Consider the following 13,224-nt stretch of genomic DNA (forward strand, 5'->3'; position numbering starts at 1 on the left):
AGGGCAGTTAGGGGCAATCAGGCTGGAAAGCGAGGGCAGTTAAGGTTGACTGGGCCAGCAGGGGAGGGCAGTTGGGGTGACTGGGCCTGAAGGGGAGGGCAGTTGGGGGTGACTGGGCCAGCAGTGAAGGTCAGTTCGGGGTGACCAGGCCGGCAGGGGAGGGCAGTTAGGGGTAATCGGGCTGGTAGGGGAGCAGTTAGGCATCAATCAGGCTGGCAGGGGAGTGGTTAAGGGGTGATCAGGCAGGCAGGCAGGCTAGCGGTTGGGAGCCAGCAGTCCTGGATTGTGAGAGGGATGTCCCAGATTGGAGAGGGTGCAGGCTGGGCTGAGGGACAACCCCCCCCCCCCCCGCATGAATTTTGTGCACCTGGCCTCTAGTTTAAAATAGCTGCAGCGTGTATGATTGTATAGCTATAACAAAAACTTTTTATACTTGTTTCTACTGATGAGCATGTTATTTATAATATTTTGATATTGGCAGTTATTTGATAGAAAACATGGTGTATCTGTATTTATATCTATTGATCTCATATGCACATACAATCACAATGATATGTACACATATACATGCACACACATTTGAGCAGTTGTCTGATAGTGGAGTTCCTTAAGACTTTATACTTTTGGTGTTATTGTACCTGAATTCAAATACCATCTCCTCACTTACTAGCCATGTGACCTGGGTCACCTTTTTAATGTCTCCAATTTAAAATGATGTAGTTATTCCAAATTTAAAATGATGATGACGACGATAATGATATTACAGTTTCATTTGAGGATCACATGAGGTATATCATGAAAAGCATGACTATTTTTTGAGCATTTGGCATATAGTAGTTGTTCAATATTTATTGAATAAATGAATAACTATAACTGGGCCTTGTATATACGAAACCATATTGAGAGTTAATGCTATTGTTAATATTATATTTGCTTTGCTAACATAAGTCCATAGAAGTTAGGTTGAAGTATATGGTCATTTTATATTTTAATGCATATTAGACAGATTGCTCTAATGCATAACAACAGGCTACTTCCTGTTGCCCATATTTTAAAATATGGGCAAGTACTTTCTTCCTTAAACACTAGCTGACCTTACAAATTATTGGTGTTTTTTTTTTACCTTTGCCATTTCTCTCATTGAAAAATATTGCCGGATGTCTCTTTAAATTATTTGGCCATTAGTAAGTTTGAATATCTTTCCACGTGTCTTTCTCGTTTGCATTTCGTTTGTTGTGTGTTTGTATTCATTCTCTGGAATTTCTTACTTACTTGTAAAAGCTCATACATGTTTAGAATGTTATGCTCTGCATGTCTTTTTTTCCAGTTTTTAGGTAGCCCGATACATTTTCATTATAGACAATTAAAAATATTTAAAAATTTTAAGAAAGGCGTAAACTTGGATGCAACATAACACATAAATATGAAGGAGCCAGTTTGATGAATTTTTCATCTGTATCAGTAATTAGTATATTGAAGAATTTTATAAAGTACTCTGCATTCAGAATTTCTTAATAACACATTAAATCTTAGGAGCCTTGTTTCAATATTTAATCCCCATTAGTACTTCTGAAAGTGTTTTATTGCTCAAGTATTGCTCAAAGCATTCAATAGCCCCATAAATTTGTCCGCGATGCATGCCGGGGTTGAAATGAGTTGCTCATACTTCAGGGTCCTAACTGTGGGAGCCATGCTTCAGAAGGGTGGTGCGGAGCCAGTGTGCTAGTCACTTCCAAACTGTGTGAAAGTAAATTTAACTTCTGATTAGAAAATATAACATTGGAAAAGGGTTTATTTCAAATGTTACTTAGTTCTTCTTACGGCTTTCTCCTTAAGTTCCAGGCATCACAGAACTGAAGGAGAAAAGAACATTTAAAAATAAATTTTCTCTTTATTCCATCAATTTATAGGTACAGTTATACCTACTGTATCTTTTCTCTAATTAGAGATGGCACATAGCTGGCTCATTACTTCTGCCTAATGAGCCAGGCCTATGCCACCTCTCTAATCAGAAAGGAGGTGGGTGCAGAATGTTCCCCTGGACTTACTATAAGTCATTTTCTTTCTCCTGCTCGCTCCTTTCCTTTAAATAAAAATGTGAAGTCACTGCCCTCCATACTCTTGTCCATGCCCAAGACGGTTTCATTCAGGGGAGGTCAGCGTGGCTGCGAGCTGCATTAGAGGTGCTGCTGTGCGGGCCAGGCCGGCTGTCTGTGCTTCGGGGAAGGTGCGGACAAACACTGGGATCTCCACGGAGGGCCTGGAGGAGACCAGGGCCAGGCTTCCGTGTTTCCCCGTGTCTGCACCCGGTCTTCACAAGTGTGTTGGCTGCTACAGACTTTTTTTTTCAAGTCTCATCACTACCTGGCATAACTTTCTAGAAAAATATGTTGCCAGTGACAGTCCCTGTTACTGCTGGCCTTGTCTTTCCACAGAGCCTTGTATACATATTCATGGAATATGTAGACATATACTGTGTGTCTACATGTAAGGTACACACACATATATGTATACTAATACATAAACCATAGTGCATGCATACATGCATAATATGATAATGCATACATAATAATGTATATGAAATACACTCATATAATACCAACGGGAAAATCTTACTTGGTCAGGCAGGTTTTTAAATATACAAATAGAACACCTTAGACCAGCCGTGGGCAAACTACGGCCCGCGGACCGGATCCGGCCCGTTTGAAATGAATAAAACTAAAAAAAAGAAAGACTGTACCCTTTTATGTAATGATGTTTACTTTGAATTTATATTAGTTCACACAAACACTCCATCCATGCTTTTGTTACGGCCCTCTGGTCCAGTTTAAGAACCCATTGTGGCCCTCGAGTCAAAAAGTTTGCCCACCCCTGCCTTAGACCATATCAAGCAACACATGTCAGTTCATTTGGAGAGCGTTTTCTTCCAGCTCTCGCGAGAGCAGCCTCAGACCATCTGGTGAGCTAGGCTGACTCTGCATCTCTTATTCATCAGGATGCCCTCACTCTGCCCCAGTTCCCTCCCCGGCACCACAAGGAGCTGCAGCACCGAGCACTCCCACGTTCTCTATTAATAAGACAAATTAAAAAAGGGAATAATTAAGAAACAAACACATTTGAGGAAGTGCTCGTTTGGTGAATTGGTCGTTGGTCTAAATTTAATACTTGAAAAACCCCACTTAATTATTGATTTGGCATTATTCATTACATCCCATCCCATGTTGTGTCCTCATGATTCAAACTCTAGCTAGAATTTTGCCATTTTTAAGTTTTTCTCATTAACAACATAACGGAAACCATAGAGGTGGTAGTTTTACTTTTTTTCTCTTCCCAGTTTCTTGGACTTACCTGTTGGTAAATCTTAAATAAATATTTGCTAAATGAATTAATGAAATGTTATGTGGTTTGAGGTTGATATCTACCTCCACCTTGGAAGGTTACCCAATCGAATGCAGCTCTGACTTGGAACCTGGTGTCTTAGAAGAACTGTTACAAGGTGGTGGCATTTTGAGACTATGATAGGATGCCACTGACATGTGAATAATTCAAACTCATGAGTAGGAGGTTTCTAGTTTATCCTCATTCATTGGGGGTTTCCTAGACCAGGTGTCAATCTACGTTGGGAGGGGACCCGAGCTGATGCTCTGGAGCTTGGAGATCACTCAGGTGGGGTGAGAGAGTGGGCAGTCTCCTTGCCACTGCAGATGCTCTGAAAATTGCACTTGGGAGCAGAGGACAATCAGATTTAGGGCTGATGAGCTGATCGATTTACAGGTTAGTAAACTGGAGCGAAGTTTGACTTGCGGAGGGGACTTCTGGGGAGAGGTCACAAGTTGGGCCAGGAGATAGATTGGCCCAAGTACCCACTTTGCCTGAGTCTTGTAATGTCTATGGAGATAACTATGAATGTTAATGTTATTCACGTGGGATTAGCACAATATACACATTGATCTCTTAAGTGTTTGAAAAGACTGTGATACGTACATGATTAAAAGTTGTTTTGCTTTAAAGGAATGTCACTTTAATATTTGTCAGCCACTGCTTGATAACATCAGACTTCTCATACTATGTACATGATTGTATTTTGTAGGTTTAGAGCAGTTTGTTGGAAGAATGCAAGATTTTCGATTATACCAAGTGGCACTTTCAAACAGGTAAGCAGACATGGTATGGTACAGCTCCAGAATTCTCTCTCTATATATATGTATATAAAAGCCTAAGTGACCAGCCAACTGGCCGGTAGCTATAATGCTCAATGACCTCCAGGGGGCAGACACTCAATGCACAGGCACAGGATTCGTGCACTGGTGGAGTCCCTCAGCCTGGCCTGTGGGGATGGGACCGAAACCAGCTCTCCAACATCCCCCAAGGGGTCCTAGATTGCGAGGGGGCACATGCCAGACGAGGGACCCCATCAGTGCACGAATCCATGCACCGGGCCTCTAGTATAAACATAAATGCTGAATTCACTTAAGTAAGCATAGCACTAAGATTAATGTTAGGGTGGAGGAGGGCATAGAGGGGATAAATGGTGATGGAAGAATAAAATAAAAAATACATTTCTGAAGAGCAGTCTTATAGTAATTTGGCGGGAATAAAGTTTGTCCTGGGGACAAAGATGTCATTGAATAGTCACTTCTGGTCCCACTTAAAACCTGATATCAGCTGGAAGATGTCATTGAGATCGAACGAAGTGACTTCATGTGATCTAGTGAACGGAATAGCTGCCTGCCTCCGCCACTCCCCCACCAGGGTTGAGAGAAGGAGTCTGTCTCTCCTTAGACCTGGTTGCTGGCATTGGCCTACCTCAAATGTAGGAACGGTGTCATGTGGAAGAATGCCCACACACAGAGTGACGAATTCCGTTCGAGAAGAGGTATTCTGCCCTTAATGGAAAAGTTAAGTCTGTCTGCCTGGAATTGGCTTTCTTCTTGGGCTCTTGGCAGCTGCCATAGGAACTGAAGCCATCGAAGCGTGTTAGGTGCCAGGGTTGGTACCGATGAGTCACAGGAAGCCGTTGACAAATGGTCTTGGCCGGAGGCCCTTCCCCTGAAACAGCAGCAGATGAAGTGATGCTGTTTTCTTACTTCCCGCCGATGAGCTGGAGACGCATCTATAACTCATTACTTTCAACATATCATTGGTCACTCAGTGGTCAGTTGAACAACCTAAGTGAATATTACCTTTCTTTTTATTACAAGTAGGCACTGTAAAATATGCGATTCAAAGAAACATCTTGCAAATAGGCACCATAAAATATTATGCTATTTTAAAACATATCTTGCTAATCAGACAAGGGATTGTGCATGCTTCATGATAGAAAATGCTAGTCCTTAAGAATTTAATGTGGTTTTTTTTTAATAAAATTAGCATGTTTCATTTTATGAGAATGAGTATGTTTATGGGGCCAGGAATTAATTTGGTTTTATGTTCTGTGTAAAAAAATAGAAAAGCTAAATAGGTACTAATGAAAACATCAACATACTGGTATTCGTTTGTAACATCCCTTAGAACAGTGGTCACCAACCTTTCGGCCCTCACGGACCACCAGGGGTCCACGGACCACCAGTTGGCGACCGCTGCCTTAGACTATCTATGTCTGTTGAGCTATTTGTCCTCATCATCTGCCTCTTGACCTCACAGAGAGATTGGGGTCATCTCTGCTGGAGCTCTGCCCACCTTGCATGTCCAGCCCCACTGCCGCTGCCCAGGCAGCCACCCGCGGGTCCATCCCCTGCGCCAGCGGTTCTGCATTCCCAACGATGTGGAGGACACGACCAGGGACAGGGTGTCCCGGCTGCACCCCGAGGCCCACCCTCTCTCCTTTGTCAACGATGATGACGTTGAGACTTCCTGGGTCTCACGTGTGTTTACAAACATCACCCAGCTTAATGAAGGAGTGACTATTTCAATAGATTTGGAAAATGGACAGTATCAGGTAACTTGAAGCAATTTGGTGTGTATTCATTGCCTGTGGGTATTGCAATAAATGACCACTAATTTAATGGCTTGACACAACAGACATTTATTCTCTCAGAGCTCTGAAGATCAGAAGGAGGAAATCATTCCTCTGGGTAAGGGTGGGTCCTTCCCGCCTCTCCCAGCTCCTGGCAGCTCCTGGCAGCTCCTGGCAGCTCCTGGCAGCTCCTGGTGTCACTTGGTTTATGTCCGCATCACTCCAGGCCCTGCCACCAGGTTCCAGGGTCGTCGTCTTGTTGCTGACTGTCAGTTCTCCCTCCTCTTTCTCTTTTGAGGACCACCCTGCATCCAGAAGGATCTCCTATTGAGACTCCTAACTTAATTACATCTTCAAAGGCCCTCTTTTCAAATAAGGTCACATTGACAGCCACCAGGAGTTAGAATTTGAACATCTATTTAGGGGCAGAATTCAACGTACCACAAGGTAAAACCTGAATTAGGCAATTGAACATTACCTCAGTAAAGAAGTATATTATAATTTATGAAGTGAAAATACCTAAAAGTAGATATGCAGGGCATGAATTTTTAGAGATTGTTATAAAAAATCCTATGAAATAGTGCAACATTCATTTTGTTAAGTAACCAAATTAATAAAAACAGGTGCTTACTTTAAATAACTACTTAAGAAGAACATATAGCAATTATTTCATGGAAGTAATTTTTTTTTTCATGTCTTTATTGCAAACTTCATATTGATTTCCACTTAAATTTGTAAAATCCTTGAGAAGAAGCACAGCTATGTAATGATAGGTTGTGTTGCTTTTACTGCAGGGCTGTGGCATTTCTGAATGTCTATGAGTACTTATAGTTATTATGAGAAGTAAACATTATATTTGAATGCACCAGTTCCATTGTTTGATTTATACTGATGGGTTAAAACTTAAAACAACAATGGTAATAATTGACTTACTCATTTCCAGGTGTTTTATATCATCGTTCAGTTCTTAAGTCCACAACCAACAGCAATAAGGATTCAGAGGAAGAAGGAAGACAGCCTAGATTGGGAAGATTGGCAATATTTTGCTAGAAATTGCAGTGTTTTCGGGATGAAAAACAATGGAAATTTGGAAAATTCAGATTCGGTCAACTGTCTTCAGCTTTCAGAGTATGAATATTTTTGAAAACATTGTCTGGGAAGGCATTGAGGAGTTAATTCTCATAGACTATGGGATAGTAGTAGCCTACAGGTAAACTTAAGTCACTAGGCTGGTAGAGTCTTTCTCTTACCACCATCTCTTGAGGCAAATTGGTCTAGGATTCCTTCCTACATTGGATTTTAAATTATGTTTAAATTTACTTGTAAAGATGTTAGACTATTTCTTGCTTCCAGTCTCATCTGTGCTTTATAATCTGACTTTCAGATTGCTTAGCAAGTTATCTGTATCAATAGAATTTTTATGATGTCCTCAAAGAGATGTTTTACCATGTTTTTCTGTGATGATCCTATATGCACATGAAATCTGTGGACTATTTTTCCCAGAATGAAGAATTTGAGCTGTTACGGAATATGGTGTTCTGATTTGTTTTGTCAAAAATATGAATAACTTCTCATGATTGCAAATATCTTTCCTCAACAGTTTTACTCCATATTCCCGTGGCAATGTCACATTTAGTCTCCTAGCACCTGGACCAAATCACCGTCCTGGATACAATGACTTCTATAACACCCAGTCTCTTCAAGAGTTTGTAAAAGCCACCCAAGTCAGACTTCATTTTCATGGACAGTACTATACAACCGAGCCTCCCGCCAGCCTCAGACACAGACACTACGCGGTCAGTGAAGTCACCATCACTGGCAGGTAGGGTTCACAGCAGTGAGCTTTTCACGATGAATTTTGCTTTCCAGATTGTTGTCAGACTTACTTAAAACTATGGTAGTTAAGATTTTAGAGCAAGCCACATTCCCAGCTTCAGGTATTAAAATGCTTTCCTACTCGATAAGATCTTTGTGGGAGGTTTGTATGTGAGTCTTTTCTGTCTAAAAGATCACATTTCTATAGAATCACTTTTCAAAATATTGGGTTTAGAAGTTATGATAACCTGGATCTGACTAAAAAATAATAACTTGTCAAGTATTTTGATTGGTGTGTTCTGGATTGTAAGTTTCAAGTGTTCTAGAAATGAAACAGAAGGAGTTTGATTTTGAGTTATAATGGTGCTACCAGTTAGTTTGTAAGTACTGGGCTTGGTCTCCCTGGGTTCACAATTCATAACTTTATGAAGAATATTTGTTTTCCTTTAAAGGAATAATCTAATATGCCTTAAGTAATTTATAATTGTCTGACCATTATTGAAAAGTAGACTCACAATGTTTAAATAAATGGATGAAGAGCTCCCCGGCAGCATACTCTCTAGTCTGGAAATGGTAAACATATAGACTACATTCAGAATTGGGTTGTGCTGGAAGGACATTGTACCCTGTAAAGAAAGTACATCTTTCAAACCAACGCAGAATACCAGTCTATAAGCTTTATTTGTTAAGTAACAGCATGATTTAAAAAAATACTATTAAATAATCAATTTTTGGAAAGATAAACAAAAATAAAGTTTGTTAACTTCTACCTGCAGTTTATTCTAAACCTGCTAGTCTTAACTATAAGTTTTGAATAGTTTTATTAAATGTCTTCTCTCTGGGCAAGTTTGCCACGTGGTGTTTATAGGTGTACACAACCCAGGTAGGCTTGAAAATTACCTTCACCATCACTGTGGTTTGGATATTCATGAAACTTCCTTCAATACTTCATGATTAATTTAAAACTTTCCATGAGCCCTGGCCAGCGTGGCCCAGTTGTCCAGTGAACGATGTCCAGTGTACCAAAAGGCTACTCTTTCCAATCCTGGTCAGGGCACATGCTCCACCCCTCTTCCCAGTAGTGGACATGTAGGAGGCAACCTTCTGCTCTCACATTGATGTGTGTGTCTCTCTCTCTCTTTCTCTTCCTCCCTGCCTCCCTCCCTCCCTCCCTCCCTCCCTCCCATTCTCTCTCTCCCCACTGCTCTTTAAAAATTAATGAAAATAAATTTTTTAAATATACAAGTTTCCATGAATATCCACATGACTAAAGAGAGGTTGGTTTTTGTGTTGACACTCTCACCTCCTTGTTGGATTCACACAGTGGGTATATACCCAGGTCCTTAGACGTATAGCAGTTGAGCTGCTGTTTCCTGGTAGCTGTCTGATGGATGCTCCTGTTCGCAGGTGTCAGTGTCACGGTCACGCCGACAGCTGTGACATGACGAGCCAGCCCTATCGGTGCCTCTGCTCCCAGGAAAGCTTCACCAGGGGACTTCATGTGAGTGCTGTTTCATGCGTGGAAACCCCCAAAGGGGAGGGGGAGCTTGAGAAATAGCGAATATAAATTCTTCAAACTTACTAGTACTTTTGGCCTGTCTTCTGGGTATGAATAAAAATATGTGATAAGAATCTAAAAATGTCAATTATTTTAGAAAAAAATTAAAGAAAAAAAATAAAAACCCTCAATAACCCTCAATAATGTTGAAAATTTCTTTTTAAAAAATAAACCCAGAGGGTTTTCTTAATTTTTCTTGTTTCATCAGCATTATCCTAATTCATAAAACAACTGAAAAAAACATGTCTAGGTCTCTCAAAAAATTAAAAATAGAACTACCATATGACTCAGCAAATTCAGTTCTGGATATTTATCTGAAGACGGACAAAACACTGTTTTGAAAAGATAAGTGCACCCCTGTGTCTATTGAAGCATTATTTGCAATAGCCAAGATATGGACATGACCTAAGTGTCCTTTGGTAGATGAATGAATAAAGCAGTGGTTGCCATTTGTGACAACATGGATAGACCTAGAGGGTATTTTGCTAAAGGAAATAAATCAGAGAGAGATAGACAGATATTATATGATTTCACTTCTATTTGAAATCTAAAAAACAAGATAAATGAGAAAACCTAACAGAAACAAACTCATAGATACAGAGAATAAATTGATGGTTGCCAGATTGGAAGGGAGTTGGGAGGAATGGGTAAAAAAGAAGGGATTAAAAGTACAAATTGCCAGTTATAAAAATAGTCATGGTATAAAGTAATAAGCATAGGGAGTATCAATAAAATAGTAATAACTATGCATCGTGTCAATGAGTACTAGATTTATTGGGATGATCAATAAATCTAAGTTATATGGCTAAATAATATTGTATGCTAACTGTAATTTAAAATGAAATTTAAAACTGGCTCTTTGATAAGGTACTTTGTTTTCTGCGCTTCTCCTGTTTTATTTTGACTTGTTAGTTCCCACCCACCTCCAAACACCACTCTCCTCGCTCTCCCTCTTGGTGCCCCATCCATATTTCCTCTTTTCTCTCTCTTGAATTTCTCACATTGAAGTGATTAATATTTTATGATTCTTGGGTGATTTCATGCTTCCCCTTAAAAATAGAGCCGTTAAATGAATCCCAACTCGGGATTGGTTACAGAAGGCACGTTGGGACTTTCACACTTGGTCTCAGGTGGTGACTGTTAGATTATGAACTAGTGCAATAATTAACCATAATTTAGGTGGGGAATACATTTTGATGCTTCTTATTTAGACATAAAGTGCCTTTTGAAAACAAAAAGTTGACTTTTTTTGTTATTTTCCTGTTTGACACTTTTTGATAATTTATGAATTTAGCCATAAATATAAAAGCAACAAATAGCTTCCACTTTAGCAAAATTTGGCAAATGCAGCTGAAGGGAAAAAGTCAATAGACTGTTACGTTGAGTGATTTCTCAGTCCTATATTTTCAACAAGGTGTTGAAAATGAAAAATGATTTTATAAAACATTCATAAGCATGGCATTCTCTTTTTGTTACCATTCAAAGTATTTTAATACATGTGGGACTCAATGTATCTGAAAAAGTTGTCTTGCAATAGTTTGAAAATATACTTACTCAAGTGCTTTACACATTGTCCTTCCTTTTAAAATAATGTTTTAAGATAAGCCATTCATTTCCTATTGGAACCAATGTTCTTTTTAAAGATCTGGACATAATCCAAAAAGAATGTCTTCAATTTCACAGTATTATGCTAACCATTAATAATATTACTCAATAAACAGGGCTTTTGTGAATTACATTACAGCCATTTGGCAAACAGATGAACACGTAAGCCTTGAGAATATGCCAGTTCTCGGCAATTGTCAGGCCTGTGAGAAAGTGATTTTAGCAGGAGTGAAAATGAATGAAGTTGGGAGAAAGCAGTGGAATGATGAATTCAGGAGCAAGTTCATGTACGGAGCCATTCTAGGGAATTTCCTGTGTGAAGCATTCTTCAGTTGTTCCTAAAGGTTATGTCACAAATCGGTGGTCCACGGGGTTTTTTGTTTTAATTTTGAAGACGAGTTCTCTGGTACATTGGCTTCTAAATCTCTCCACTCTACCTTCCTAGCTCTTTTTTAGATCATTTCCTAACTAGTTGTGCCAGTAGCTTTATTGCAATATAGTACCTCTGGTCCACCTGCTCAGAAAGTCCATCATCCCTTTCCAAAAGCTTGTGTGAAGTTCATAGATACAGACCACAGCCTGGGAAGTGGAAGTTTGGGTGTGTGTCGTATATGTCAACTAACATGGCTGTGTAGCTACTATAGGCCTTTTCTATTTTTTTGTTTTTTGGTTAATCCTCACCCAAGGATTTTTTTCCATTTGTTTTCAGAGAGAGTGGAAGGGAGAGGGAGAGAGAGAAACATCGATGTGAGAAAAGACACACATTGACTGGTTGCCTCCCACATGCATCCCGACCAGGGCTGGATTCAAGCCGGAAACTCAGGTGTGTGCCCCTGACCGGTATCAAACCCAGGACCCTTCAGTCCGTGGGCCGATACGCTACCCAGTGAGCAAACTGGCTGAGGCTATGCCTACTCTTTTCACTAATACTTTATTGATCTGTTCTAAGAGTTACAGTGTTGATAGACTCTAGCTTTAAGAAAAATGTTACATGCCCTAACTGGTTTGGCTCAGTGGATAGAGCGTCGGCCTGTGGACTCAAGGGTCCCAGGTTTGTTTCCGGTCAAGGGCATGTACCTTTGTTGCGGGCACATACCCAGTAGGGAGTGTGCAGGAAGCAGCTGATCAATGTTTCTCTCTCATTGATATTTCTAACTCTCTATCCCTCATCCTTCCTCTCTGTAAAAAAATCAATAAAAAAGAAAAGAAAAGTGTTACAAGTTGAAACTTGCATCCTTAGGATTTTCATTTTATTTTAATAGCTGCGTTCACCTTTCTGAGGCTCTAGGCCAGGAGTGACGCAATGACCGGTACCTCCGCCAAGCACTGGCACTTTGTTGGCTACTTAGCTATTCTTTCATCATTTTGTGACATCATTACCTGCAAGGGTGGCCAAGCGCTCACAGAGCAATTCATTAGGAACCATGAACACTCCTCTTATTCTTTGGCTCTGATTTGTGACCCTCTTATAACATTGATCATGGCTTTTATGAATTAACTACAGTCAAACTATCAATATGAATCTCAGTATTATAAATAGCAGAGCCAACTTAAAACATTTTATGTAATAAGCCTTCCTTCCATTCAGTAATTTGATGGTGAAACATCACACTCTATAATGCTTATTATGCAAATGAATATTTCCTGTTATTTTAAAAAGTATGTTCCTTTAGATCACAAAAGTCTGAAAATATGAGTCATCATGACTAACTTGTGTCATATTTTTACTACACATCAGATTCCATCGCTGATGTTTTCTCTTTGCTCACAGAAAGATTATATTCTCAATATATTTCATTTTGTCTTATAATTTCTGTAATACTGATGAATTCATTTTTATTAACTATCATTCAAGCAGTTCATATTATAGATTCTACATTAGTTGTACATTTAGTGAGTCAAGGTCAAGCATTTCATTTACTCTCTGACACATGGTGATATTTTTAATCTTTGAAAAACACTTGCACTAGTAATTTCCCTGAGATAGATATGTGCATAAATGCATTTAAAATGTAAGTTAAATATAAAAAAAAGATTAAGAGCATGGGGTATATTGAGACAGATCCATAGAAGTAGCAAATATAGATGATGAAAACAAAAAAAATGAATTTGAAGGGATAAGGGTAAAGGATTTCCCAAAGTTGAGGAATGGCATGGTTCTTAGAATTCTAAGTAGACTGAGAAAAAATAAACACATACATAAGTAAGATATAATAATTCTGCTGGTCACCAAAGACCAAGAGTAGATCCTAACAATAGCCAGAGAGAAAAAGTCAAATGATTAATAGAC

At 39.5% G+C, this 13,224-nt stretch overlaps 1 protein-coding gene across 1 annotated transcript in view; it reads left to right on the forward strand.

Moving 5' to 3' along the window:
* USH2A (usherin) overlaps nucleotides 1–13,224 on the forward strand; it is a gene marked incomplete at both ends in the record, with an annotated part of 391,806 nt that overhangs the window by 26,163 nt on the left and 352,419 nt on the right. The window contains 5 exons of the mRNA XM_081114388.1: nucleotides 4,091–4,154; nucleotides 5,644–5,938; nucleotides 6,900–7,084; nucleotides 7,557–7,778; nucleotides 9,179–9,272. Of these exons, the coding sequence (XP_080970514.1) occupies nucleotides 4,091–4,154; nucleotides 5,644–5,938; nucleotides 6,900–7,084; nucleotides 7,557–7,778; nucleotides 9,179–9,272 (860 nt within the window). The remainder of the gene's footprint in view (nucleotides 1–4,090; nucleotides 4,155–5,643; nucleotides 5,939–6,899; nucleotides 7,085–7,556; nucleotides 7,779–9,178; nucleotides 9,273–13,224) is intronic.

This window comes from Myotis nattereri (genome assembly GCF_964212035.1).
Source record: "Myotis nattereri genome assembly, chromosome: 20".
NCBI classification, from domain to species: Eukaryota; Metazoa; Chordata; class Mammalia; order Chiroptera; family Vespertilionidae; genus Myotis; species Myotis nattereri.